This window comes from Zonotrichia albicollis, chromosome 2 (assembly GCF_047830755.1).
Source record: "Zonotrichia albicollis isolate bZonAlb1 chromosome 2, bZonAlb1.hap1, whole genome shotgun sequence".
Classification (NCBI taxonomy): Eukaryota; Metazoa; Chordata; class Aves; order Passeriformes; family Passerellidae; genus Zonotrichia; species Zonotrichia albicollis.
The window spans coordinates 42,411,695-42,439,496 of NC_133820.1; the positions used below are offsets into that span (position 1 = coordinate 42,411,695).

At 44.0% G+C, this 27,802-nt stretch overlaps 1 protein-coding gene across 4 annotated transcripts in view; it reads right to left on the reverse strand.

The window, feature by feature from the left end:
* Nucleotides 1-27,599, reverse strand: part of FOXJ2 (forkhead box J2) — a 31,162-nt gene extending 3,563 nt beyond the window's left edge. The window contains exons 1-11 of one of the 4 annotated variants that reach the window (XM_074534950.1): nt 27,585-27,599; nt 27,245-27,387; nt 22,351-22,475; nt 7,452-7,804; nt 6,871-6,945; nt 4,885-4,953; nt 4,399-4,539; nt 3,787-3,985; nt 1,607-1,927; nt 1,115-1,216; nt 451-651 (exon numbers count right to left, since the gene is read on the reverse strand). In XM_074534950.1, coding sequence (XP_074391051.1) covers nt 451-651; nt 1,115-1,216; nt 1,607-1,927; nt 3,787-3,985; nt 4,399-4,539; nt 4,885-4,953; nt 6,871-6,945; nt 7,452-7,784 — 1,441 coding nt within the window. In that variant the 5' untranslated portion in view covers nt 7,785-7,804; nt 22,351-22,475; nt 27,245-27,387; nt 27,585-27,599. Of the gene's footprint in view, nt 1-450; nt 652-1,114; nt 1,217-1,606; nt 1,928-3,786; nt 3,986-4,398; nt 4,540-4,884; nt 4,954-6,870; nt 6,946-7,451; nt 7,805-22,350; nt 24,136-27,244; nt 27,505-27,584 lie in introns of those variants that run through there. The other 3 variants (XM_074534949.1, XM_074534952.1, XM_005493137.4) reach the window with 3 other exon arrangements.
* Between the last annotated feature and the right edge of the window lie 203 nt (nt 27,600-27,802).

The window sequence follows — 27,802 nt, forward strand, 5'->3', positions numbered from 1 at the left end:
TACTAGATTACACACACCATTACAGTTCTATCAGGACCACCATATCCCCTCCTCAGAATGTATCCCCTTCTCCTCTCTACAGTATTTCTCCAACAAGGGTGCAAGAGCTTTTTCTTTTACTGTTCCTGCCATCTGGAATAGCAAACTCTCTATCTTGCCATTCCTCTCTGTTGGCCACCTAAAAAAAACACCTCTTCTCCTCTTCCAGGTTTGCCTTTTAAATATATTCCTGCCTGGAGGTTGCCTGTCAATAGCATGCATCACATAACAGCAGTCTGTCCAGACCACGGGTATCAGACATCCCAGTTCTTTAAAGCCAGAGAAGGCTGAGTTCCTATGAACAGCTCTGAGCTGCTCAGTGCTGCATTGCCTGGTAAGGCTGCAAGTAATTCAGGATACTCACAGAATTGGGCCTTCATTTGCATGTCATTTTAGTCTCCTCCTAATTACCTTGGTTCATGGATTGCTCCTGTTTGCCACTGTTCAGGGCACAAGAATCAGAGATTCGAGGGGGCTGCTGTGGGCCAACCAGATGAGGGAGCTGACCAGTCTGGGTAAGGAAGTGATTAAGGGAGTCACAGAGGTTGGCAATATGGTGTTGATCCAGCGTCCAGTTCTTCCGCTCAGCCTGGCGCAAACTCTCCATGAGCTCTGCAGGGGACAGAGGAGAGTGTCAAAGACAGCAGTCACACCGTGATCTTCCCCGCAAAGAATTTCTGTCTTCTGTCCCTAAATCCTACCTCCTCCTCACAAACCAAACTTTAGTGTTTCAAATCTGTCGCCACACTCCTGAAAAGCTCCACATCTAAGATACTGTCACACTGACTCAGGTAGGGCAAGAGTTGGAAGGAAAAAGCTCAGTTAGCTTTCTGACATACCTTCATGACTTAATTCTCCCTGCTCCAAATCCTGCAGTGTTCATTCAAGCACTTCAGGATCTTTAACAGAACCCATGAAGTAGGACACCTCTTTTTAAAAATGAGGTGAATCACTGAGAAATCCAGGCACTTGCCACAGTTACACTGAAAAATAGATCCCTGCACAGCACTTGCATGTTCTAGACTACAGCCCTAGTCACTGAGTCACTAGCCTTAGTCACTAGGCCAACACTGACCTGAGAATTGGGAGTGCTCAATGCTAGACCAGTTCAGCCGGTTTACCATCTTGAAGCTTTCCTTCAGGGAATCAATGTTGGAGCACCAATCAGGGGGAAACGCTGGAATGAAACAGAGACAAGATTAATACAACACAGTTGACCCTTCCTCTCCACTCCTATAAAGATTGGCCCCTCTTCACCAAAGAGCCTGATGCTACAGCAGCTAGAAATCCTTTCTCCCTTGAAAACCAGGGGCGGTATCTCCTTTTTCACTAAGGCCCTGATTTTATGCTGCATCCCTTAACAGAACCCCAAACCCAGGGTGATATATCCTCCATTCTCCAGGTAAGAAAGCAATTTCCTTCTCAGATTTCAAGCCTATCTGACTTTCCCCCATTTTCTACACACAAGTAGGCACTACTTAGGGAACGCTCACTTCTGGGGTTTCTGTCTGGGGGCTCCTCACTGCTCCCTTTTCCCCATCCGTGCTTTCCATCACCCCTGACTCACCAAAGCCAGCGTTGTTGATTGAAGCCTGTGACTGCTGCTGCTGCTGGTGTGGCTGCTGCTGTGGGTGGGAGTGTGGGTGATGCTGTTGATGCTGGTGGTAACCTCCATGCTGCATCGGGGGCGGGTGCATGGACATCACTGGCGGAGGGCCATAACCTTCACCACCCTGCTGCTTCCCTCCTTGGGATGGGCAACCCTCTGGGGTTGGAGTGTGGAGTGGGGGAGCAGCACCCACTGAGGAGGGGCCTTGCTGCTGCTGCTGCTGGTACATGTAGTAATTGTGGTTGGAGGGCTGCATGTCACCAAGGAGTGAAGAGAAACCTGCCGGGTAAATGAAAGAGGAAGGAGCTTTAAGAGAGCCTGGATCACACCTCTGCTTACATTATCCAGCTCTAATCTCACACTGCTCATCCCGCTATCCATGAAGCTTTAGGAGTGCCCTCTACAGGCTGCCAGTAACCATCACCTGTGCAGTTACGCCCTTGCCGTGCTCCAGACACAAAACAAAACGCTCTATAACAAAGACCCACAAGGATTTTAGTACAGCGTTAGGCACTTAAGTTCCTCCCTGGATTTTTTCCTAGACTTACCAATGTAACCCAACCTCTCCTGAAATGTCAAATACATGTTGTTTTCCTATAAATGACCATTAAGCATACTTAAACAGTACAACATTTAGGAAATTGGTAATTTAATGCATCTGACTTGCTTGTTTCCAAAGACTCCCTTCAGTTCCCTTCTTACAAGCAGCTTGGTCAGGAATCTTCACAATTTTTCTCACATTGATCATAAGAGGTCATAAAAGACTCTGCTTTTGTACAAAGAGCACACTGCACACACCAGGGGGCTCCTTTATTACTTTCATTCCTCCTGACTCACAGGGTGTGTCATTTCTATCCTGTATTTCAGACAACCTCTACACGTGAGAGCATCAGGTATTTTCCATCCTTCCCCAACACCAGGAGCTCAGCATATCTCTTACATCTGCTTCCCCTGTCCATTCTCTCCATACACTGGGAAACCTCTGTGGAAAACCAGTCAGGGGCACAGCATGCCATTAACCTGAGCTATTCACTTCTTCCTTTGAGTACCTTTACTTGACCATCTGCAAGCAAGCCTCACATTTTCACTAGATTGAACATCAACCCTTCGAGTATCCTACTACTGTCCTAGGGCAAAAGGATGAATACTGCCATCCTGACTCAAAAGTTGCCAACAAATTTTTTTCAAAAACTGCAAGTTTTCCTACACTGTCATGCAGCCTACAACTTGGAGGGGAAAAGCCAGCAGCTGCTAAGTTTGTAAAATCAGAGGAACACACCAAGCCAAGGTTCTTCTCTACATTTTTCTAGCTTGCTCATACTACAACACCTCACACAAAAGTCTCCTACTAGGAGTGCCAGCATCATGAAAGCAGTGAAAGTATATACATTTTTATTTCACTGAAGCTTCAAGTTCAGGAGGCTTTTTCTGGAGTGACAAACTTTGCCTGCACTGTGTGATGGCTGATAGCACAGGCGATAAGCTCATGTAACAACATAATCCTTTTTACACCAGATTAATATTTAGAATGGTGCTTAAAGGCAGAAAGAGCTTTAAGTTTTTCTGAAGTATTTTCCATGGACATCTCATCCCTGAAGTGATTCTGCCCTCTTCTGGCTGCTTATTCACTCCCAGAAATGCAAGATATGAATGGAGTTGGAGGCCCTCTCTTCTCTGCTCTAAATCCACAAAGCTCAATTCTCCAAGGCCTTGTACAATCCTACTTTTAACAGATCTGAGCAATGATGATTTTCCACTCTCCTTCTGAGAAACTCCAGATGCAACAATCCCCTCCCTCTAACAGTTTCTAGCCTGACAGACTGTGAATGTTTCTCTGACATGCTTTTCTTCAGGACTTCATTTTTCCCAGCTTTTGCCATTTTAGTATTTGCATTTGTATCAACACAAGGCACTTTTAAATCATTGTGCCTTTTTATTCTGAGAGAACTAGGGGGAGCAATGCATAAAAGGACGTGCAGATTTCTTATCAGCTCCTGGCAGAAGTAATTACAGCATGCCAAAGAAGGAAAGTCTGTTAGCACAGGCTCCTAAACGAGGAAAGATCTGAGAGATGCCAAATGGACAAGACTGTGTGGGCAGATACCTGCCCACCCCACATGACGCATGTAGTTACTCACCGTGCTGAGAGGAAGATGATTTCTCCAGCATGGATTTGTAGAGATTTCGGAAGGACCAGCTAAGGTCCTGGAAGTTGATCTCGGAGTAGGAGAACTTGAAGTCATGGTTGGCACTGTACAGCGGAGGTGGCACATCGGCCCCTTCACGGCCCTGCCCCCCTGCTACAGTAGAGGCAACATCCACAGGCCCTGCACCCTGCTAAGGGAGGCAGAAAAAAGGCCTTCAGTCTGTACTAGGATTGGCAGCTTGAGACAGAGATCAGACTAGATACACACAGAACATGCACTGATATCCCATATCACTTAGCTCATCTTCCAACAAATCTTCCCAAGCGCCATTTTCTTGAGGAACACCAACCACAGCACAATGGCTCCAGCCTTTTCTTCAGTTAATACCATTATGCCTTTATCCTTATCCCCATCCAACCCTTTGCTAAAATTCACTTCCTCCTTATTTTCTATCTCTGCAATTTCAGCTCCTTCCCTTCTTTTTATTTTTGCCTCCATATCACAATTTTCACAATTCCCTCTCCTCACCACTTCACTTTTCCATTCATGCACTCCTCCCACTCTCCTTTGCCTCCCACTTCTATCCTTTTCCCCACAGCTCACCTGACTGTAGTTAGCAATGGGGGTGGTGCTCTGGATCGACATCTGAGGGGTGGCCTCAGGTGGCAAAGAGGCTTCTGTGCTGACTGGAACAGCCCCTCGGGGGCTTTTACTTGCCTCTTGCTCTGGGGAGTCTTGTGGTATCTGTGGATGGGGAAGAGAGAGAGAAGGAAAGGAGCAGAAATCAAAAACAGATGGAGAAGTGAAACTGCAGATGGGAAGCCAGCTCCCCCGCTGTAGAAGTTCATGGCTTAAAAAAGAGGAGGACTGGGCCTTAGTCACTGAAAAGTCAGGATAAAGGACTTCAGACAAGATTAACTTTGCTACTGAATAGCTGCAACAACAGGCAATCAACAGGACATACATACTAGTTCAGTCCTGGCCTTTGTCTGCCCATCTAAACACCCTGACCCCAAAACATTATCATGGTCTGGTGCTGGAAGGGAATTCCCAGCCCACTCCATGCTGTGTGGAAAGAAAAACACTCACGTCATCATCTGGAGGATGCCGCCTCTTGCGAGATATATCTGGACATGTATCTATTGTCCAGTAAGAGCCCTGGAAAGAAAACCCATGGGTGAATGAATGATTAAATCACAGAGCTTCCTGAAGTCGAGAGCTGCTGACTCAAGAAATGCAGCACCAACTAAACGTTAGGAGCACAAGGACCATCCTCTAGACCCTCACACAACCGAGACTCGGGTGCTGCCAAGAGATTCCTTTCTTGCACTGGGTTGCTTTGAACTATGAGGAACAATGCTACTGGTGGAAGGCAGAACTCTCTACTTTCCATCACTCTTGAGACAGGAGACAAAAGGATGGTTTGATCCAAGCTGAGTGAACTCTTTTAGGCCTGGACACTCCTTTCAGTGGCTTCCTCACAATCTGAATTTATGATTAACTCGTGAGAACCAACTCAATGCTGGTATTTGGCAGAGACAGCCAGAAGGATTGCTCTTTTTTCATGAGTGTGAGACTACACTTCAGGCATCCACAGAGGGCCCGTGATGGCTAAGAAATAAATCACTGTTAAGAACTTAATGTACAGAGAGGTCTGTTTAGCTTGGACAAGAAAAAGCTAAGGGTATCAAAGCACTGCCTTCAACTGTGGAAGCATATTATAAAAGACAAAATCAAATTCTTCTCAAAAATGTACAGCACAAGAAGAGACAAAAAATACAAGTTACAGCAAGGGAAAGTACAGTCAGATATAAACAAAACTTTCTTCACAATCATGGTGGTGCAGAACTAGAACAAATGCCCAGTTTTGCTATCTCTATCCCTGGAGATATTAAAAATTTGACAGATCTCATCAGCTTAATGTTATTGTTCCTGTCTGGGAGAGGATAGGGGTACATGTCAACTCCTAGACCTCCCTTTCAATATAAAACAGCATATAATTATGAGTGTTGTCTTCTGACTAAGTATAAAAAGAACTCTAAAGTGGATTTAGCTTGTTTTAACCTCCCATCAAGATCTGAATAATCTGAATAAGCATCAAGCACAGGTTTTCATTATAAACCCAGCCCAACATGCCAATGAACACCTTGCAGACATATACCCTTAAGTCAGTCAGGATTTCCTGGAATAAGCCACATAACTAATGGTATTTTTGAGCTGTGATCCTCAAAGATCTACTATTTCCACTTATAGGTGCCAACTGAGCACCACACAGTCCTTTAAATATAACCTGAAATAAAGGCCTGAGCAAATGGTCCTTTACTGCAACTTTAGGATGAGGGGGAGGAGACAATCCTTGTGTGTAAATACACAGCTTCTTACCCCTACCATCTCCTCCTGCTTGTTTGGTTGTGGGTTTTTTCAGACAATAATACCTGCATGCCAATATGCCAAGTCTTGGTTTTGCTAGCAATTCCCCTTTACAATCTATGTGTACTATCACAGCTATCCTTAGTTAGCCAACATATTCCTAAATTCTTGAGTTTTACTCATAAATAATTTCTACAGATTTAAACTATGTGATGATGACATATTTTTCCAACACCAAATACTTTGCAATCTATATAGGTAGCAATTCTGCTCTCATTTTCATGGATCCTGCCTCCATGAAATCCATGATGTCACATCACAGTCCTACTGTTCAGCAGCAGCCGCTATGCTCTCTCATAGCAGAACAAGTTGGACTATATTCACATTTTACACACAAAGATAAAAAAGAAAAAGAAAAAAAATTAATAAAGTACATTCAATAACACTTTTGACTTCTGCCAGTATCTTTAAAGTCAACTGAAGACCACAGATAAGAAAAATAATTACTAAAACCCTTAAAGTTCCTTTACAGGTTCCCTTTAAGTAAATGCTTCTGTAGCCGAAGGACTGCAGTAAATCTTACTACTGCTTCCATTTTTGCCTACACTTTAGGTTTCAAATTCCATCCATGAGTTAGAAAGGGCAACCCCAGCTTATTTCCCTGCAGTTTTAAATTGCTTGCCCAGGAGCATGCAGATTTCTTACCTTCCCAGGATCATCTCTTGGTCGAGGCACCTTTCGAAAACATTTATTCAGAGAGAGGTTATGACGAATAGAGTTCTGATGAGAGAGTAAGAGATACAGGTAAGTGCTACAACAAAAACATACAGTCTTCTGAGTATGTGCTGGAGCAGAGAAAATAGGATGGTACATAAAAGCCAAAGCTCACTACATATCGCTGGAATGGGGAAGAACAGAAGCTGTGGAAAGGGACTGATTAAGACAGTTAATATGGGGCTGAACCACCTCTACACCTATAGAAGGTGCAATGAAAATAGCATCAGTGTGATGCAGAGGATGGTAGTGATGTGTGCTTTGTGGGGGATTTTTTTGTTTTCCTTGGTTGGTGGTGGTGGGTTTTGTGTGCACTCCTTTTTAGTGGACCACCACATATGTTCAACAAAATTCTCAGAGAAAATGGGACTGCTGGCTCTGCATTTTCTCCAGTTGGTCAACTTAGTTTTACATCAGTCTTATTTTAATCAATGAAGCTATTCTGCATAGAATTAAGAAAGTAAGCCTTATAATTAGGCAAAAAAGGGTACTTCAGTGATGCAAGCCCTCACCTTCCAACCAATACCAGCATTTTTGTAGTAGGGAAAGTTGTCGCAGATCCAACGGTAGATCTCACTAAGCGTCATCTTCTTGGCAGGTGATGAGTTGATGGCATACGTGATCAAAGTGGCATAGCTGTAACGTGGCTTCCCATCTTGGTGCACTGCTGCCTCATCCTTACTCAGTGTGGCATTGGGATCTGTTGGTGAGCCTGGGGGACACTTCCGGGCAGACCCTGGAGGTCCTGCTTGTGAGGAACCCCCTAATTTTTCAATAGTAGCCCTTAAAGTAAGCTGTGGGAGCCAGTCTATGGAAGTGAGGCTGCTTTCCAGATCAGAGGCCATGCTGCTGGAAGCAGGAATATCTGTGAGGAGAAAGGAGAGGAAAGGAAACCCTTGAGACACAAACAAGGGGAAGCCTAAGAACAGAAACATCCATTTGCCTTCTTCTCCTGCTATCAGAAATACCTGTATGAAGATCATCCTACTTTATTTATCTTACTCACAGCTAGCCAGCACCATTCCAAAAGGCCCATGACTGTGCCTCAGGGAAGACCATCCGTACTGAGGGCAGCTGGGACAGTGCTTTTCCACACTGACGGTAACACTGCTAGGGCAGGCTTATCCCAGGGCACTGCTCCCAGGTAAAAAGCCAAGCTCTGTTTAAGGGAAGCAGAGCCCTTTCAGCAGGTATATCACATTCACTCCTTTACTACATAATCCATATAACCTTGGTACTCTTCACCAAGATTACGTGTGATCCAGTAGGTTTACGGTGTCAGGTAAGAGGAAAATCATAGCTAAAAGGGAATATTCATTCATGCCACACACAAACCACAATTTAATTAGATCATCTGCAAAGTCAGGACTATCTTAATTTGAGGGGAAATTAATTTCTCTCTGAGGCCTAGCCTCTCTTTTTGCATTAGGTGACATTATAATGAATCCTATTCCTTAGAGCTAGGATTACATATCTCATTTTAAAACACCAAGATCATGCATAATACTATATATAGATAATTACATCTACCATGTCAAGTTGGAACAGACTATATTAAGCTCATAATAGTTAAAGCTTTGCCTGCCATAACCAGTTTTTCCTAAAAAAATATATAGATATATATTTAAATCCTGCTTAATTCACACTATAGCAGGCAAGTATTTTCTCCAATTCTGAGACACAGAAAAAACTTACTTGTCTGAAATCACAGAAGTTTGCTGCAAGAAGAGACTCAGAATGTTTTCTCTCATAAACGTTATATACTTCCCCTCAGAAAAATAAACCACACCTGGCTAGCAGTTGTATACAAATTATTTCATAAGAAGAAAACATTTTGCATTATGAACTTGTACGAACTTGCACTTAGCACTCTAAGTTTTCTGTAGTCTGCTGCAGTAGACAGGCAGCAGAAAGTCTGTCATTCCTACTCACAACTGGCTGCATTACTATACTGGGAGCAATCCCTTGAAGTCTGAATTAAGGGAGCTAAGTTTCCAAGGCCACAACTTGCACTGCTCTTTGCATAAAGAGAAGAAATGTGTCTTGAAGGCATGCAAATTCTATACCTTTAATTTCTGAAATTAGTCATTCCAGAAGATTAAATGGTACTTTCTTTGAGCATGCTGGAGCATAGACAAGGCAAACACACAAACACACTTATGTCTGTATAGCAAATTAAACACTTGCATACATGTAAGAGAGAAGAGACTGACACGAACACACTCTGCTTAGGGAAGATTCGTCAGCAGACACCTCCCACTGAGTGCATCACTCAGATGAGTGGATCAGATGAGACAGGGAGACACCCATCTGCATGAATACCAATTAGATATTCATTCTAAAAATAGGCATTTGACAATAACACAGTGTGGATGCACAGATCCAGAGACAGATGCACCCAGCATTTTGACACTGAAGCTACCCGTTCTTCCCCCACACCCATATGCATTCTACCTTTCACTTCTGCACCCCAGTGCCTCACAGCACCAAAGCAATGAAGTCCACACTCCAACGCATTCATATGCGCTAAACCTTTCATTTCCATGCATGTGCTCACCACACCTCTTAGGGCTCAAACACCTACACAATACCCCAGCAAAATCATCCCTCAGCCCCCACAGGCAGTGGCTTCACAGCCCTGGCCTCAGGAAACACGTCCTAATTGCACAGCTAACACCATCACTCCCTCTTAGGCACCCAGACTGAGAAGCACAATTGCAGCACCACAGCGTCTATGGCGAGTGGAAACATTTTTATGTCTGGGGAGGAAAGGAAAAGCCCACCAGCTACCAACTTACCCATCCACTCATCTGCCACATTCTCACTTGGGACAGGCATTACTACCTGCTGCACAGCTAACTGACCCAAGCTGCAAAAGGCTTTCCACTATCCAGCCCCTCAAGTTGAGCTTTATTGAATAACTCGTTTTGACCAATTTAATCTAGTATCAAACATTTGAAATTCACACCAATTTTAAAAAAAATAGCAGGACTATTCTTTTGTGAATAATACAAGGGAAAAGCAACAATATATTTTTATCCAGTTGGGATGGACACACCAATCAAAATACAGCTACATTTACATGGTAACTTCACAGGTAAAGCCCTCATTAAAGTAGTACCCCACCTGGAAGAAAATAAACATGAACTAAATGTTATGTTGAATGCTTCATTTTGTAAGTGTCTCATATAAATTTTAAGTTCTATGGTGCAAGCAGAAAAAAAATTACTGCTTCTTGTTAAACCATTATGAAATATCAGTTGCATTAACAATACAATTCCAAAGTAAAATAAACACAAATTTATCAGTTCCACCCCCTCCCCCCTTTTTGATTTTTAAAGACAAGCAGAGAAATCAAGAAAATTAGGTTATAAAAGCATATGACAGATTAAGATACCAATCTGAAACATCAGAAATTCAAGAAACAGAAGAAAGCACTGTTGTTTTCACAGAGCTTCAGGTTATGTCAGTAGAGCATCTGGGATGACTGGCTATGCAGTAAAATGTAAGGCTGATATGCAACATCCCCATCATCAAATACACAAGCTTTTGTGCATTTGTATAAAATACACTCGTCAGGGAGACAAGCAAAATTAGAATTGGGTCAGATTACACCCACACTAAGAAATTTAGTATTTTCATTCCATGGTTTATAAAAATCTTTGACAAGAAAACAAAATCCAAAAATCTTAAAAAAAACAAAAAAAAAACCCAAAAAAAACCCCAAAACCACAAAAAAACCCCCCAAAACCCCAAACTAACACACTTTTCAGTAAAACACAGCAGCTTTTTAAGAAGATAAGAAGATATACACTAGACAGTAATTTAGGGCAGAAAGCAAAGAGTCAGACCAAACAGCAATCACATGGGAAATTTCAAAGCTGTGGAATAAGACCTTTTTTTCCAAGTTTGCACTTGATCATGTTACTGGATTTGCTGGCAATATGGGATCTGTAATAATTGAGCATAGTCAAACACTACGTAAGGTGGCAATTCCAGAACACTTTCAGGGCAACAACAATTTAGTGTAATTGGCTACTAAATTATTTAAAAGAATATTTGCTATGCAGTAAGTATTACTGTTAATTTATGTTGCATTTCTCATTCACCTGACCCAAGTATTTGGTGCATCAGCTTGACACTACTAAATGGCATGATAAAACAAGACTGCAGCCAAACCAGAGCAGCTGATCATTCTTCCAACTTTCCTTTCCCAGCTTATTGCCTGGCAAATCTTTTGAACTCTTCTCTTATGATCCCACTCAAACAAAGAAAAAACCAGTAATAAGTAATAAGCACATGGAACTGAAATCAAGGGTGCTTTAAAATCCTACCACATTAGCAAGTCAGAATTAATTTTCAAGAAGTAAAAAGAAAGTCAAAGACCAGAATTCACAATGTCCCACTTTACAAGGTAAGTGCTATCTGTTTATATATTTGGCTGAATTTAAAAAGCAAGGTTAGAGTAGCCAAGGTCATAACCACCATCAACAGCTGGAAGGCGACAGCAGTCTTCATTTCTCAAGCACTAAACAGTTACAGTACAATCCCAAGTCAGACAGGTCAGAGAGATGCAAAAAGTCGAGCCAAGCATGGATCCTGAACTACAGTTAAACAGACAAGAAGAATCTGTCCAATGCATAAGAAAACTGTATTAAAGAAAATTCCTGCATTGAATACCTTTTAATAACCACTAATTCACTTCAGACTAGACCTACAGCTTGCTGGGAAAACTGCTGCCTTACTTTGAATCTTTGAATCAAGTGGAAGCTCCTGCTGCAAATGCAAGCCAGGCTCCTGTTGATGGGACAGTAAGGGCCATCCCTTAGCAGTGCTCAAGAAATCTGTACTTTGCTACTCTGCAAATGCTCACTCTAAGCCAGTCAGATGTTACCCAGGATCACTGCTACTTGCCCATCAGGACAGAAAAACACATGAAATGTGGGGAACAACACACTGAGGGTCCCACTGAACACGGAGTTAACAAACATTTATAGCCTGAAGCATTCTCCAAGGCTGGATTCAAGGGCTGGTCAGGCAGAATCAGCTCGGACTCAAATGGGGAGCCATACAATGCAGTGCACTGCCTACAGAAGATGCCTATTCTAGAATAAATCTGTACATTTACATTTTGATGTGTTTACTTCACTGTTGCTTTATTTGCTAGTATTTTGATCCAACAAAACACTATGACAAAAAGATTTAAAGGAGACTCAAGTTTCTCAACATGAACTTTGAGAGAAAAAACTCAGACAGACTACCAAGCAATGACAGACATTGCTGCAGAGCACGTATGAATAGGTGACCACTTGAATTTCAGTGCCTGAAACACAGATCCAGTGATCTAAGTAACAATATCCATCTAATATACTCAGAGATGCCCCTAGTCTCTAAGGTATTTTGCAGCTTTAAAAACTGTCAAGAAAAAGACTATTTGACTACAACCTTTCTGAAATAATGTCACATTGTGAGGAGTAAAAGTAAAACATGCATGAAGAAATGAAGAGCCTCTACTTTGGTGAAGAAAAGGCAGTTCTAATGGACTTGTGTAAATTACACACTCAAAAAACTCTGTCCTCATCCAGTACAAGAAGGTGGAAATAATCAATTTAGCTGAGTCTAGAAGGAAGATAAATTTGCCGTTTTAAGATATGTGCTTTCCCTCATAAAGAAGGTGGTGTGAACTAAGATGGCGGGAATAAAACACTTAAAAATCCGATCTTCTCTAAGCAAACATTCTCACAGAAATACTTGTTTCATGTAAGAAATAAGAAAAGAGGATACTGATTATCAGCCCAGACTGAAATTGCTACCCATCGTTTTGGTAACTCCTTGTGAGAAGCCTTCAGGAAATGTTTATATTTCTGGAATCAAATGAAGGAAGAGAGGCTGGTGGGTATTGTTCATAAAATGGAACTTAACCTGGAAGGAATGATAGGTGTCATGTTACTGACAAAACAAAGGCATTGCAGTTTGACAGCAGCCTTCTGCCTTCAGTGCCATATGAAAGGAGGAAAACCCATCCCTGGGGGCAAGGAGGTAAGAGAAATTCTCATACCCTAGAACGACGCTTCCCTTTTAGGGGAGCAGTAGAACAAGCCAAAAACTGTTTTCCCAATTACAGGCTTGCAGATATGGTAACAGGAGGCACATGGCTCTCACTAGTCATGAGGCACAAAGGGAAAAGGGATCCAACCAAAGGAAGCCACTGTCAGCCAGGAGCACACGGCGTGCTATTGCCTGTGAGTCACAGCGCGCACCTGTCCGCGCGTCGGGCTCTGACGGCACAGCCCTGCTCAGAACTGCTGCGGGTGCGAGGCTGCACAGCTCTGAATGCTCATGGGGCTGCTTCATGCAACACAGGCAGTACTGGGACTGTGCTATCCTGAATGGAAAATCTGCTCCAAGTCACACTAAACACTGAGATGGTACTGAAAATTACCAGTTCGAGGAAGATAAAAACTTTTAGGCCATGTATAGCTTAATATAAATTACTCGATTAATTGTTTTGTTGTAATTAAACTGTTATACAGATATGATTTTCCTTTAATGAATAGAAACCTCAACAAAATAAGGTTCATATTAAGTCTCAAAGAAAAATAAAAAGAAAAATTTGTTTTCACTGTCATTCCAGATTAGATAAGTATCATCATAGCACATTTATCATAGGACCTTTCAATTCCCTCCATTTTGTGAAAGGTACACAAGCAGGCTATAAATTTGTATTTTGAATTTAGTAAATGAAAAGCACTGACTCTGCAGGCATTTTTGGTACTAATGAAACATGAACTCTTGTGAGAACTATAAAGTCACCCAAACCCTCATGTTGGAAGTGCATCAGGATTCAATTCCAAAGGCAATTATGTCCTAGCTTTGTTTGAAACTGACAAATGGTATAGTTTACAAAACCTGACCTGCTTATTTAAACTTATCAACAGATGGCATTATAGCCAAAGCCTGAAATATGCTCGTGTCAAGAGAAGCAGTATCTTTATGGGCATAACAGGCTAAGATTGAGCACAGCTAGGGCCTTGCCAGATTTTAATAAGACAAACTAATCAAATGTTTTGGTTGTCTGCTATATAAACATACAGGGAAAAAAAGCATTGAGAAATACTACACAAACATTGCAGACACTCCTAAGACAGTCTGAAAATATGTGCTCAAAGTTAGGACCAGTTTGTTTATTTATGATGCTGTGTAAGGTAAAGTGGGGAATATGTAACACCTGTCAAAAGAAACAGTAAATGATACTGAGAATACTGGTATACATAAAATACTTTTGAGCTGGAAATTATTTCCTTTGTAATAAGACTACTAGAAAAGATTTATTCGAATAATAAGCCAAATGTCCCATGACAACCCTCCCAATAACAGATTTGAAGTAAAAAGTAAACCAAGCACTTTGAAGAAGTGCAATGAAAATCCATCACCCCAGCAGAAGTGTCTCTGCAGCATCCCTCCACCCTCGGTACCACTGCACAATATTTCACCGATGGAAGTAGCAGCTGTAATTCCAAGCATATGCCAAGGCAGGAGAGAAATCTCTGACATTTGCTTTAAGAATATTAACGGAACAATTACTCTTACACTGAGAAAGGTAGAGGGAACTGGTTTTGGAATAAGTCAAGTTTATGAGCACATATCTGAAATGAAATTTTCCCTGGGAAACTGGGAAGTCTGTGGTAGAGAAATGGTAGGTAAGAGCAGGTATTTCCCCCAGCCTTTTGAGAGGCCCCAAGCTGAAGGATTTCAATTTCACCTGCCTATCAGAATCACATCCAGTAACAAACCTGCAGCAGAGGATATGTAAACACTGATTTAATACCCAGATTGTTTCTGAAATTAGAGACAACATCAGAAGTAGATCAGCATGTGCACTATCTTGCTCAGAAGATCTGCACAGCATTGCAGACATATACAGAGACACAGGTTAAAAGAATGTAACATGCTTATAAATGAAAACTGTATTCTTATTCACATTAAAAAATGGGTCTCTCAGTGAAAAATTACTGTTACCCTTGCACTTTAATGACAGCAATAGTGAAAGGCTTCTATGGTAGAGAAAGGAACATCAGCCACACACAGGGAAAATGAAAATCTGACTGCAAGTGGTCAGAACTTGTTCACCAAAGGCTGAACCACTGAAAACAAAATAGTCAATATGAACTCTGCAACAGTTGCTGAAACAAACCACAACCCACTCGTGGAAACGGGTATCAAGCAGTAGCAAGAACTCTGTACTGAATTCATAGGAAAAAAGGAAATCAGTATCAAGTGCAGATTAGTTGAATGCCACGTGCCCCAAATGTACACAGAGCACATGCTCCCAGGGTTGAGATTACCAAAGCACTGCAGAGAGCCTGTTAAAAAGGAGTTTGAGAGCAAAGCACAGCTGAAATTGAGGTTGGAGAATGATCAGAAGAATCAAATAATACTGTGTGAGGCTCATAAATTAAGTCTCAACCACTGTTTTAACATAATTCCTTTTTACTATTCTGTTAGCTGTTATTCTCAAACTGACAGAACTCTCTTCCAGGAGACAAAACACCTGACAATCCCTGCCTGGCTCACAACTCGAAGATTTGTACCACTCTTGAAATTAAAGAGGATTCAGAACCACACTACCACAGAAGACACACAATTAATGGTTTCTTTTTACTTAAAACACTAGTACTGTTGCTTGGCATCCTACTCACTAAATGCTCCATTTTGTGTATCATCTGGAAACTAAATCTTCTGTTCATCTCCTTACAGACACTGAAAGAAGTCCCTTTCTTCTACACACATGCTTGCCACAGTTGTCACCTTGCAGCTGCAAGTAAATATTATTCTGCTCTAACCTTGAACATTCCAGTCTTCAAGATGTTGTGTCTTTGTTTATAACAGTCTTTATTTTTTTGCTCTTTATTCCTTTTGCAATCATGCTTCTTCACAAAAGGAGCCAGGGAGAGTGGGGTACATACAGTAAAACGAGTACATTTGAGTATCAGTTAGACCTTTGAATAATTTTTAAAAATGCAAATAATGGCTATTTGCATATCTGAAAACTGCTAATTGCAAATATGCAATTAACAGTGGGACCCAATGATCTTAGAGGCCTTTTCCAACTTAATGATTCTAGGGTTCTATGAAATAAGTACTTTCCAGTATGTCTGGCCTCTATTGGCTGGCAATATTCCTGCTTGTATCAAGGTATGAGTCAGCTGAGGAAGAATGCAAAGAGATGTTCATGCAAAAAATGGAAAAGCACAATGTCATGCTTGTGTTGCTGAGACAGCAAAGGACAATGCAGTAAGGGACAGCAACAGATAGGGGAGAAACAGAAATGTGAAGGCCCCTTAGAGTGAGCACAACAAGCTGGAAGCTTATGTGGTGGATGATAGCCAAAGCACAGGCTTGTCAAGGAGGAGATGGCAACGTGTTGAGAAAACATGCCAGGAGGACAGCCTCAGCAATTGTGATGCTAACAAGACGAGAAGGTAACACGGTTCTCAGAGGCCAGCAAGAACAGCTCACACTAAAAGAGATGGGAAATGAAGGAGGAAGCACAAGGGTTCCCAAAGAGACTCAAAGAAGCAGCAAAAGATTCAAGCCAAGAACAGGAATATGAGTCCTACACTGTATGTTCAAAGCAAGAACATGTTATAGAGGCCCAACTGTAGAAGCTTGCAGCAGAGGAAAGCAGGAAACAAAGGGAAATCTCAAAGGAGCTTTCTCAAGTTCCACACTGGCCTCAGGGGTCTTAAACTTGCAGCAATTAATTAAAAAATATGTTAAGGTAGTATGCAAGGCTGCATCATTTAATATCCCTGGCATGAAGGAGGTAAAGAAAAGCAAAGAGAGGATACTAGAAGTGGGTCATTGTGTCTAAGTTGTGAAAAAAAAATATGGAGGGAAGTAAACAGCTTAGTGCAGAAGCTACTGAATGAATGACTGGAATAGTCAGGAGGGAAACCAGGAAAATACTGTCACAAAAGTCAAGGGAGGACAAGATTTCAAGACTGGGCATGATCAAGTGTCAAAAACAGCAGGGAAGCCAAGAAGGATGAAGATGGAATAGAGACCCTGAGACTTGGCCAAGAAAAGGTCATTAGAGATCTCAGGAGGAGCTTCAAGGGAGTGAGAATATCTACACTGAAGTCACCTTATAAAACAGTTCTAGACTGCACACAATCATACAGAATCCTTCAATTTTGGAGTGACTGGTCCTTCAATGAAACAAAAAAGCATTGGGGCTTCTACTGTTTCCCAATGCCAAAAAAAAGGGCAAATAGAGGTTTTAAGTTCAATATCACATTGTAATTAAGGCAATCAGCAGCAAGAGCAGAAAGCCATTAGAAAGTGGTTTTCATCCTTATACTTTGGAACCCTTATAAAGAATCAATAACCTATTCCAGGATAAATGGGAAGCCATGCATGGAGAAGCATGCAGCCCAAGGTCAGCCAGCAAAGGAACAGCAGAACTTTGCAGAGAACGTTGCTCTCCCAAAACCCAGACCAGTTCTCTACAGTCAAACCTTGACTACTTTCTTCAGGTAGAGATAAAAAGAATTTCAGATATAACTATTTTACCAGCTTGTTTATTTTTCTCTGCAAGTTCCTGATGGGGAGGGAGAATTTGTCTTGGTTTTACTTCACAATAGTTTTTTTAGGGGAAACTGAGAATTCAGGAACTTTGCTCTTTTAATTTGTGACCACAAAGTGTTCAGATTCTTTCTCAATTATTCAGATTTGAACTTTTAACAGTAATTACAGATTTCTGCTATAATCAGCCACAGTCTTCACAGAGCAGAGAGCATAAACAAAATTTGAATTGCTAATGGTAAAAAACAAAAAAGCAAATATTTTTTTCCTCGAGGTATAAAAGCTCTCACTCATCATCGCACCCTGTCCCTCATTACTCAGTCTCTCTTATACATAAAAAAGGCCAAAAAAAGAACACACATTCCCTTGGTTCTTGATTTCACATCAAATAAACTGACCAGCTCAGAAAGATGAGGAATGAGGTACTGGGCCTTACACAGAATGCTCAGCCCAGCTCTGAAAACCAAGATCCTCAACTGCTAGAGGGAACCAGAGAATGTAATAGAAGGGGGTTTTATTCTAACTAACCAAAATGCAGCAATTCCTGAGGAAGGAGAGGGGCCAGAAGAGAAGAGAGGGTGGGAGAATGAAATTGAGTTGGACTATGGAGACCAAGTGCCATTCCCCAGGCAAGCAGAACTGCTTATTTTCAGCGAATAAAAAAAGAAGTTTCTTGAGACAACCTCAGACAAAAAGTCCTACATGTCCACAGGCATATAATCCAACAAAAGGCAACCAGGAACAAGTCAAAAGGCAGGTGTAGAAGTAAGACCAGAGCCTGTGAGATGCAGTAAAAGACTCCTGCCAGGGAAGAATCTTAGTGAGAAGATGTGGGATGCTTCCTTGATGAAGAGAAAAGCAGCATTTAGGCTTCTAGGACCATAGGACAGAATGCCAAAGGGACCAAAAGAGAGAAGAGATGCAAGGAGCAGGAACAACTGAGAGGAGGAGTGGGTGTAGGAGGAAATGAGAATCAAGAAGCAGGCAGGCTGGAAACATGCTGGGCCTTAAAGGTGCAGGAGAGGAACATGAGTGCCACATGATGCTATAGAGCCCAGGTATTCAGGAAAGGTCAGGCACTACCAAAACCTCTGCTGGCTACCTTTAGATCTGTGCTGCCCACCTAAGGAAGTATCAGGTTCATAGTAGGAAGCCTGGTCAGGTCAAAACAGATGGCTAAAACAACAATCTAGTCCAAATCTTGGCAAAGCATCACAGGGTATAGCATTATTTTGGTCTTAAAGTTGGCTGTGAGATCTCCAAATTTTGAAACATTCACAGTATTTTGCATTTGCACTTCAAACTTAAGATGAAAATTTGCAATTAATTAATTGCGAAAACATACTGCTGCATGCTTGCTCTCTCTCAGTAATACACACACACAGACAGCCTTTAAAAAGTGAAAAACGTGAGTTCAGGGCAGAAATATGTTATAGATTTTGATGTTCATCATATATCCCTTAGAAGGAAGAAGGAAACAAAACCAGCAAAACAGATAACAAGTAGCAATACTGCCTCCTACAAAGGCAATAAGCATTTGGAGGTTGAACACATCAACTGGATATTCTTGCTAAAATAACATGTGCAACTGCCAACAATACAGCAAATTAAAGGCTTTTCTTTAGGCTTCAGAGTTAACACAACTGGAGAGTTCAAACATGCCAGCTATCACATTAGGCTGCCCATCAATCAAGGGGCCCCTCATCTTCTCTAATTCACCTCCCAGACCAAAAACAGTATCCTTCAAAGTTTCAGTTCTGAAGCGTCGCTCAGAAACAGATTCTGCAAATGGAGTGCTACAAAAAGATAGAAGGTTCTGCATGAAAATCACTGGTTACAAAAACATAGAAGGTTCTGCATGAAAATCACTGGTTACTCTTCTACCCAAGACTGGGAGAAGCAAATGGAAAAATGAGTCCAGAAGCATTTTTCATTTTCTGGTTGCTAATAACTGAGATCCAATTCCTGTCTGACAGCTGTGTAAAATGAGATAATCAGCTCAGTCCTGCTCTTGAGGGACAGCTGTCCATATCACAGTTGCCATTAACCACTCCTCCTTTCTGACATTTGAAGAAAAGGGCCAAAGATCCAAACCGGGATGAAGATGGAATCTCCCACTACATGAAGGTCAGCCGAAGTTTAGGGAAAGAGGTGGTAACCTGTAACCTGTACCTCTGTGGTAAGAATAAATTTCTTCAGAGACACCAACATTCCGCTGTATTTTTAGAGGGGGAAAAAAACTCAGCAAAAAAACCCAAACCAGAAGGACTATAGTAGTCACAACCCTCTCTTGGACTGAAAGCTTAGATACCAACTCCTCAAACTGCTTCCTTCTTTTATTCCAACTTTTTGGACTCCTTATTCTATCCTAGAAACTTGCCTACAAAGCCACACTTCAAGATAAAACCCAAAAAGTTATAGAACACAGACTAAAACAGTATTACAACCTCATGATCTTTCAGTAACATAATCCTTTTCCCATAACTCTTTAGACCGTCTCGTTTCATTTTGCTTAAGGGCTTGACCTGAGAAATGCCACTGTCAGTTCTCAGAGGGGAGCTGAGTGCCCACAGGACACTTGGACTGCTTCAACTTATAAAGTCAACTTTTGGAAGCATGAAAGTCCAGATTTAAATTTACAAACCCATATACACACAACTAAGTGTCTTTTTCCCCAAATGCAGAAGACTTCATTGCTTATGTTGAAGCCAACTCTATGTTCCTAGGCATCTACAAGAATTAGGTTACTTACGAAGGTACATTAATGTGGTTTTTAAAGTCTAATTTTAGGTGGTCAGGTTTAACATTCTTAATGTAAACTCTTATAGACATAACACTTCCATTTAAGCGTGTCTGTAAAGTACCCTGCACTTTCATGAAGATAAATAATACTCTCCCTTTTTCTTGCATAGATACTTTTGTATAAAATAAATGGTGCAGAGCAGCTGCAGTATTCCATCTCAGAGGAAGCTGCATTTTCACCTGTGATAAACATTTGATGTGAATACCATGATCATTTTGAAAAGCTGTGCTCACGAAAAATTATTCCCTAAAATTTATGAGTATGTCTCAGCTTTTGTGTAGCTGTGTTTTAGATTATGAGATCTTTTGAGCAGAGATTATCTTAATTTGGTGTCCAAGTCAGTACTGAATGCCTTGTCAGCAATTAACAAATAAATTACCATTAGTCTATAGCATACCACTTCCAGTCTTTTGTGTCTGTAAAGAACATTTAAAGCTCAGGCAGCAAATACAGAATCTTTATCATTAATGGAAGAAAAAAAATGTTTCATGTGCAGAAAGGTAATTATTGTGGAAGAGCAGAATTTGTGAAGTCTGGTGTATATATTCTGTAAAGTGCCCTGGCATCCATCAGAGGCAAAAGCACTTGAAAAATGTCAAGTCATGACTGTGAGGAAGGGGGCAGCGTGAGGTAAATTAACCTCACGAGCACGAAAAGTCAGTTTATCCCCTTGAATGTACAAAGGCCAAAATGCCTCAGTTATCTCTTCCCTTGTGCTAGATAACACAGCTCTACTCAAAACAGGCTGATTGCATAACTGTAGGGCAACAGGTAGGAGGGCATCTAACAGTACCCCCAGAACATATGTAGGCTTGGTGGTTCAGCCCTCCCTTAGAAAGAGTCACCTTCTGAAGCCATGGATAACTGACAAAATTCTCTGCCAAAATGGGGAATCACTTTGGCATCTTTTGTCTGATCTTGCAAGCACATTACACCAAGGAGTTCCTTCTCCAGGGACTCCCTGTTTAACCATTGCTCTCCAAAAGGGCTCCCTGCCCTGGCCGTTTGATCTTGGATTTCCTCACTGCTATCTCACTAGAAACAGTAATACCTCATGTGAGACATCCAAGATTCTTCTGCTCCTGGAGCCTGCTTTGGCTTTATTTGAGACAACATCTCCCTCAGACTTGATTCCTCAGGAAATCACTACGCTGGTGTCAGAATACTCATTTGTGGCTGGGAATTAACTGCCTCATTTACAAAAAGCAGCAGCTTGGCTCACGCAGCACCAGCACTAGGATTCACATTCCTAGCTCCTGAATGCAGCACAAAACACAGATGAAGACTGGTGGCAACCGAACGGCTTCTTTTGGCTTTCAGAGCAGGTTCCACCAGCACTGTCACAGCTTTCATTCCCAGGCCCCTGAGCACCACAGGACCCACTCCCAAGGGCACTCTTTCCAGAATTCACCCACAGTCCCTCAGGTACATTAGGACACACATCTCAGGGTATTTGCATGGGGATGTGTAGGTTCAGACCCCAAGCACAGCGAGGTCTGCACTGCACAGTGATTTTATTCCCACAGTTACAAGCATAGTAGGACCCACATGGAGAACTGACACTCCACCCCACGGCTGCATCCTAGGACACCGGCACTACAAATCACTGCTCCTGTCTCCTCAAAGCTCCTTTTGGCCACTATTATCAATGACCCCTAAATAACAGAAATTAATTCACACCAGTGATAATTAAGGCTGAGTCTAGGATGAATAAACCAGGGAAAGAAAGTAAAAGGGAAAGGGCAGAGAGGCTTCTTACAATTATATCAGGCTAAGGTCTCCCATAAGCTAAATAGTGAGGGAAAGAATCAGGTCAATTCATTTAGCTCCACAAGGCAGCTAAATGAATGAGACTGAGAAAGACACACAGAAAAAGAAGGTGGGGAGAGGTCCAGAAACAGAAAGAGCTAAAAGATTAAAAGCATGCAGATACCATGAGAGAAGAAAAGACACAGAAAACAAGGACAGAAGGCGAGAGAAGACAGCTAGGAATAGAGAGGTGATAAAACGTGGTCACTCACTCTGTCTGGAAGATTTTCTGGAGGGAGGTGGATTATCTTCAGTGCTGGTTGTTGGGGTGCTGCCCTTCACACTCCTTCTCTGAGACCCATACTCAGACCGTTGCTGTCAGCTATTCCAAGGGCTTCTTCAAAAAATATTTCGAGGACGAAAGGATTGTGGATGAAATCAGGATCTTGAGTATTAAAACAATCTGCTAGGGGATTGTCAGTCCCCTAAAACTGCTGGTTTTATCCCGGGATGGAGATCCTCTCTCCCTTTTGGCAGCTAACTACTAAAGGGGTGTTCCCCGGGAAACAGCTTTTTCACTGATGGTCAGATTATTTCAGAAATCAATTTCCCCAATCTGCCTACCTAGAAATCTCTTTTCTCTAGGTACACCTTGCCCGTAAGGGAAAAAAAAAATCTCTTTCTCTAAAACAATTCTTGCTATCTCGGTGGATATTATCAGTGAAATCTGCCTTTTCCTCTCCCTATAACTAGGAGGTGTGTCCTCTCTCCTTGCACGGGGTATTTGAAGAAAACCCTCTTGGGATTAGGGGATGAGGGATCTTCCTTGGGATGAAGGAAGATGAAATCAGTATTGGAAATTACCTTTATCTCCAGTTAACAGCAACTGGAAAAGGAAAGACTAGCTAAATCTCTCTCTGCTTTCTCTCCCTTGTTTTGCCCTATCACCTGCCGAGCAGATGTAAATAATTAAAATTACTAGGTAAGTATCTGGAGCTCCTACTTATTTCTGTCTTGGGAACTGCCTCTCCTGGGCATACAGGATTTCCTCTGTAAAGACACTCACTACTACCTGATCTGGGGAAGGGCTATCTGCTCTGCTTGAGCGAAGACTTTTCTCAGCAGCAGGAGGGAGTCGGCAGTAAAGGTTATTCTCGCAATCCTCAGGAACTGGGGTCTGAGGAACAAGTCTCCCTGTAACAAGTATCGAAGGAGCTCCAGAAAGCTCTGTTCCACAGCGAGAAAGAGCAGACCTGCTTCCAGATAGTTACTAGGGCTGGCTGCCGGGGGCCTGCGCACACCCTCGGCTGGTTAGTGGGGAAGGGGGCAAGTGTTAAGCTCCCTCACCAGCTGCGGGGAAGGGGCCTGGCAGGGGGGGGCGCCGGGGTGTCCCCACACCGGGCGCGGGGCTGCCTAACGGGGCTGCGGACGGGGCGGGGGGCGGCGGGCAGGCTCTCTCCCCCACCCCGGCAGGCTACGGGGGTGTCCCCCCACCCCGGCCGCTGTCCCTGGCTTCCCCCCAGGCCCCAGCTCCTCCTGCCCGGGCTCGGCTACCACGGGAGGCCGCGGCGGCTCACGGGCCTGCGCGGCGCCTCCGCCGCCTTCCGCCGGGCCGCGGCTTCGTCCCCGGGGTCTCCCCGGGCTCCGGTGCGGGGGACCCGGCCCGGGCGGCGCTGACTCTCTCCAGGCCCCGCCGCTCCCGCGGCTGCTGCTCCGGGCTGCGGCTCCACTGCAGGCCCCGGCTCCTCCCCGGCCGCCGCTCCGCCTCCCCCGGCTCCCCCGGCCGCGGCCGCCCCCGCCTCCCCGGGTTAAGGAGGCGCCGGGCCGGGGGAGCAGGGGCTGCCCGCCCGCTCTGCTAGGCAGAGGGGAGGAGCTGCCCGCCCGCCGGGACCGTCCTCCGCTCGGGGCTCGATTCACCTCGGAGATGGCCGTGGGGCCCTCGCCCCCAAGCCGCGGCAGGGGCAGGGGCAGCGGCTGCGGGGGCACCCCTGCGACAGCCGGTCACAGCCCCGGCACGGGGGCTCACAAATGGCCACCCCGGGCCGGGGTCTGCCCACCCGCGCTGCTCACAGCGCCCGTGCAGCGGTGGTGCCCTGCTTCAGCCCTGAGTGCTCCGAGTCAACTCCCACCCCGAAACAATGCAGCTCTCCGTCTCTGGTAGTCTTCCCTCAAACATTGTGTGTGCCCACAAGCTATTGCAGAGACACCACCAGATCTTAAAAGGTGTTTCTACCACAATCCTGTTAAAAGTCTCTTTGCTATCTCTCCTGTGTGTTAACGCCAGCTAGAACCATATAGGAAACCCCATTAATTGACCTCATTAATGTGTATAAATATGTAAAGTGGGGGTCCAAGAAGATGCAAGAAGGCTTTTCTCAGTGGTGCCAACCACTAGGATGAAGAGGCAGAAGCTGATGTACGGGAAGTTCCACCTAAAGATGGGGAAGAACTTCACTGTGCAGGAAAACGGCACTGTACAGACTGTCCACTGGAAAAAACTGCCCAGAGAGGCTGTGGAGTCTCCCTCATAGGAGAGACTCAAGAACCATCAGAACACAATCACACACAATGGGCTCTGGAAAGACCCTGTTAAAACGAGGAGGATGGACCAGATGACCTACTGTGGTCACTTCAACCGAACTCATTCTGTGACTGTGAATTACACTCAGTGCTGTCCCACTCTGACCCAGCAGGCCAAAAACTAGGAGTCTCCTGTTGATGTGTCTCATGGATGCAGACCAAGGCAGTAGTTCATTAGAACATTAAAGGGGACTGTGCAGTAAAGCAGCCAAATAAAGCCAATACTCTAAAATGTGTGTCTGAGGAGGAGCAGGTGCTGCCTGGTGTCCCATACACCTGCAGACAGTGTCATAGACAGATCATTTTGATGTGTCAATCTGAAAAGCATGACTGAAACAGCCCCCCCTGGGGCCCCTATCCCAGTTATCTGAAAGTCACCCCGTATTTCATCATCTCATCTTTTTGTGTGTGGTTTCACATCTGAATCCTTCCAAATGGTAGCACTGCTGTAAGGCTTGAAGTAGAGGACAGCACATATACTGGGAGGAAACGGCACTTTCTGAGAAAATCATTTTTTTCACTTCTGGAAACTGTAATATGGAAATTGAGATAGTAGAAGGGGTGTTTTAAGACTTGCTGCTTTTGCAGAGCTGAATTTACCACTGCACCTGCAATGACTCCTTGCATTCCTTCAACAGGTCAAAACCTGAGCCATAGTTCCACGCCTTCATTTCAGGAAGTCAAGTCATCATCCTCCATCCTCTCAGGATTCTCCCACACTATCCCCTTCTTCTGCACCTATGCCAGCAGCTCTAGTCACAACTTCCCTCCCTATGCTACTACCTGTCCTGTCAAGAAGGGTTTCCTGCCTTTTTCCCCATACTATTTGCATTATCTCACTACAGATCCCAATTATGGTGTTCTTGATCATTACCAAGAGCCAACAACCATCTCTTTCCCACAGCAGAGCTCTGTCCTATTGTCATTTCTCCCAGGCTCACTCAAGTCCTGCGAGAACAGCCTAGCTTCAGCTCCCCTCTTCTGCCTCTGACTTCTCTTTGGGCTAGGTGGTCTTTGGGTGTGTCTGCTACTCCTAGTCCATGTTCCCCAGTTCCCCTCTAGCTAGGATTTGTGTCCACACAGTGCTCAGACTACTCTTTACTGAGAGACAAGGCAGGAGCATCCTTGTGCTGCGAGGCAGACGGGTGGTATCTGCAAGTTGTTTGATCTGTAGCCAAATGCAGAGGTGTTAAAAAGCTGTGGTTGGACTCGACGTGTGCCAGGCATCCGATGTGTGTTCCCTACTTATTTTTCCTTTTGGTTTTCAGGATCCTCTCCTCGAATGAATATGTGAAGTACTGCCTGCTTTTTATAGACAATTAAAAGGTAGGATGTAACTAACTTGTTCCACTGCTTGTAAGAATGTAAATGTAAAAATTACCATCCAACACAAAAAGTGCCCTAGGGAGGCAGGGCAAAGGATCAGTGTGGCAGAAATGCACAGAGATAAATGTATTGTCATCCATCATCATATTCAGCATTCAGAGAACAAAGACACATCCCAAAGCCTTTCACAGCTAAATAGAAGGCAGAGGAGAGCAGATGGAGACACAGGGAAAAAGAGTAAACCAGTCACCACGTAGCTTATTTTTACATTACATTCACTGTATTTTATCCTTCTCCCAATTTTTTCAATATGCCGCAGGCTTTGCGCATGACTGAATTGTTAATATTTGTCTAAGGAGATCTATAAATTTTGACAGATGGATAGCGGGCAGTTGGGGCTTCTCACATCCAGGAAGGTGTAGGAGGTGGCTTTGGTTTTTGGCAGTTGGGACACTGAAAGTCTCAGTATTTGGGAAGGAATTCTCTTCCACATCCTGGCTCAAGGACTGTTCCTTCCATTTGCAACTAGTAACAAACAGGCATCTCAGCCATCCTATGTAACGTGCAGGTATCCTAACATGTTTTTCTCCCTGGGCAGGGTTAGGTGTTTGGCTTGGGTTTTTTTAAAAAGCTCTTAGCTGGGAAAACCTTTGTTTATGTACTTGCACACAAGTACAAGAATGACTGAAGGAATGGGGTTGTTTAGCCTGTAGAAGAGGCTCAGAGGTAGCCCTCTCACTCTACAACCACCTGAAAGGAGGGGGCAGCCAGGTGGGGGTCAGCCTCTTCTCCCAGCTATCAAGAGACAGGACAGGAGGACATAGCCACAGGCTGTGTCAGGGGTGGTTTAGGTTGGACTTCACGAGGAATTTCTTCACAGAAAATGGTGATTAGACATTGGAATGGGCTGGCAGGGAGGTGGTGCAACCTATGTCCTTGGAAGTCTTTAAGTAAAGACTGGATGTGGCACTCAGTGCCATGGTCTAGTTGCTATGGTGGTGTTCAGTCAAAGGTTCGATTTGATTTTCTCAGAGGTCTTTTGCCACCTCACAGATTCTGTGATTCTGTACATACATATGTAAAAATTTATTGGTTACTCACCTTGTGTATCTCGAATAATTTCTTGGTGTGCTCTATGTAAATTACATACCTATGCGTGTAATGATGCATCTTGCAAAATCAAGAAGCCAAAACTGGTGGTTTAAAACTCAGCCCTTCAATTACACGTTTAGGATTCTAACTACAAAAAAGCCAGTGTACCTGATATCTCCACCAGAGCCAACCGAAACCTGCCGGGAGCTCCACAGTTTCAAAGGTTGGACAGTCATCGAGGGACGTGTTTGCTGGCCCAGCCTCGGACACACAGGAAGGCACAGACTGTCTCCAGCTGCCGCTCCCCGTCTCTGCAGCGGGAATCCTCATGTGACAGGCCCTTATCTCCCGGTACAAACCTCCACCCGCTTCCCTCACCCTGACGGCCGAGCGGGCATTCCCCAGCAGCCGCCCTCACACCAGGCAGCTCCCGCCTCCGCGCCCTCCTCCGCCCCACGGGGACACCCCCGGCTATCCCAGTCCCGCTCCCACTGGGCTCTCGGGCCACCTTAAGAGCGCGCAGAGCCCCCGCACGCAGCGGCCGGGCGGCTCCTCCCCGCCCCGTGTCGCATCCAGCCAGGGAACGTGTGGCGGGCGGTGGGGCTGCCCGGGGCCGGGGGCGGCCGGAGCCCGTCACGGAGGCGGGGGGAGGGCGGAGCGGCTGCCCCCGGCACAGGAGGGCGGCCAGCGGCGCCCGCGGCGACTCCGCGGGGCGGGGGCGTCCGG